General features: G+C 43.3%; 1 protein-coding gene across 1 annotated transcript; it reads left to right on the forward strand.

The window, feature by feature from the left end:
- The first annotated feature begins 419 nt into the window (after positions 1–419).
- Positions 420–1,655, forward strand: LOC121866243 (extensin-like). Its single transcript, XM_042365855.1, has one exon. The coding sequence runs from the start codon at positions 420–422 to the stop codon at positions 1,653–1,655; it is 1,236 nt and encodes a 411-aa protein (XP_042221789.1).
- Positions 1,656–2,306: the final 651 nt, after the last annotated feature.

Below are 2,306 nucleotides of genomic sequence, written 5' to 3' on the forward strand. Positions count from 1 at the left end.
TCCATCTCAAACCTCTCGTCGCAAAATACACATAAATTAGCATGATCACAATATTTTAATACAATGTTCGCAGGATGTATTTTATCACATGTCTAATAACAATAATAATAAAATACCAGCTAAAAAGACACCGCTGTTTATAATATCTCGGAACTCTCCCCGCCGCTTGTGTTCACCCTAAACTTTCAGCTGAGGCCTAGGGTCAGTTTGTAACGAGGCAGGTGATTGGCTGGCAGACGTACATGCACAGAGTCACCAGCAGTTCTTTAGTATTTAACTATTTATATTCTGATATTTTAAGGGTTGATAACTATACTGTGTTGATCTCTGTTAACTGCCGCACTTGGGGTATTATGTATCACAGAGCCCCCAAGATCACTCCATTATGTATCACAAGAGCCTCCCAAGATCACTCCATTATGTATCACAAGAGCCCCCCCAAGATCACCCCATTATGTATCACAGAGCCCCCCCAAGATCACTCCATTATGTATCACAAGAGCCCCCCCAAGATCACTCCATTATGTATCACAAGAGCCCCCAAGATCACTCCATTATGTATCACAGAGTCACTCCATTATGTATCACAAGAGCCCCCAAGATCACTCCATTATGTATCACAAGAGCCCCAAGATCACCCCATTATGTATCACAAGAAGCCCCCAAGATCACCCCATTATGACAAGAGCCCCAAGATCACCCCATTATGTATCCAAGAGCCTCCCAAGATCACTCCATTATGTATCAGAGCCCCCAAGATCACTCCATTATGTATCACAAGAGCCCCCAAGATCACTACATTATGTATCACAAGAGCCCCCAAGATCACTCCATTATGTATCACAAGAGCCCCAAGATCACCCATTTGTATCACAAGAGCCCCCAAGATCACTCCATTATGTATCACAAGAGCCCCCCAAGATCACCCCATAGTCTACAGAGCCCAGGATCTCATTATGTATCACAAGAGCCCCCCAAGATCACTCCATTATGTCTCACAAAACCCCCAAGATCACCCATTATGTACAACAAGAGCCCCCCAAGATCACCCCATTATGTATCACAAGAGCCCCCAAGATCACTCCATTATGTATCACAAGAGCCCAAGATCACTCCATTATGTATCACAAGAGCCTCCCAAGATCACTCCATTATGTATACAAGAGCCTCAGATCACCCCATTATGTCTAGAGCCCCAGATCATAAGTGTATCACAAGACTCCAAGATCACTCCATTATGTATCACAGAGCCCCCAAGATCACCCCATTATGTAACAAGAAGATCACTCCATTATGTATCACAAGAGCCCCCAAGATCACTCCATTATGTATCACAGAGCCTCCCAAGATCACCCCATTATGTATCACAAGAGCCCCCAAGATCACCCCATTATATCACAAGACCCCCAAGATCACTCCATTATGTATCACAAGAGCCCCAAGATCACTCCATTATGTATCACAAGAGCTCCCCAAAACCACTCCATTATGAATCACAAGAGCTCTCTAGATCACCCCATTATGTATCACAAGAGCCCCAAGATCACCCTCTTATGTATCACAAGAGCCCCAAGATCACCCCATTATCTGTCAAAGAGCCCCCAAGATCACTCCATTATGTATCACAAGAGCCCCCAAGATCACTCCCATTATAATCACAAGAGCCCCCAAGATCACCCATTATGTATCACAAGAGCCCCCAAGATCACTCCATTATGTATCACAAGAGCCTCCCAAGATCAATATGTATCACAAGAGCCTCCCCAAGATCACTCCATTATGTATCACAAGAGCCCCCAAGATCACTCCATGTATCACAAGAGCCTCCCCAAGATCACTCCATTATGTATCACAAGAGCCCCCAAGATCACCTCATTATGTATCACAAGAGCCCCAAGATCACAGTGTGTTTAAAAGGCTCTTGTTATTATTTTTATGTCCCATTTAAAAGATTTTGTCGGCAAATACAGGAAATATTTCTGGGAGAAGATAAATGCGAGAAAGATATTTGGTTTTGTAGCAGCGAAACGACTTACTTTTTCCTTTTTTCTTCCTTCTCTCCTTTTCCCTTACTTTTCCTCTTACTTCTTCCTTCTTACTTTTCCTTCTTACTTCCTACTTCTTTTCCTTCTTCTTCTTCCATCCTCTTTTCTTTTCATCCTCCTTTTTTCTTCCTCTTTTCCTTCTCTCCTCCTCCTCCTCCTCCCTTTTTCTTTCTTCCTCTACTTTTCTCCTTCCTCCTCCTCCTCCTTCCTTCTTTTTGTTTTTCTTCCTCCTCCTTTTCCTTTCCTCCTTCTCCTTCCTTA

This window comes from Homarus americanus, unplaced genomic scaffold (genome assembly GCF_018991925.1).
Source record: "Homarus americanus isolate GMGI-L3 unplaced genomic scaffold, GMGI_Hamer_2.0 scaffold51842, whole genome shotgun sequence".
In the NCBI taxonomy this organism is placed as follows: Eukaryota; Metazoa; Arthropoda; class Malacostraca; order Decapoda; family Nephropidae; genus Homarus; species Homarus americanus.

Coding starts and splice junctions, on each gene's coding strand:
- LOC121866243 (XM_042365855.1), top strand. CDS start 420: ATGTATCACAAGAGCCCCCCCAAGATCACCCCATTATGTATCACAGAG.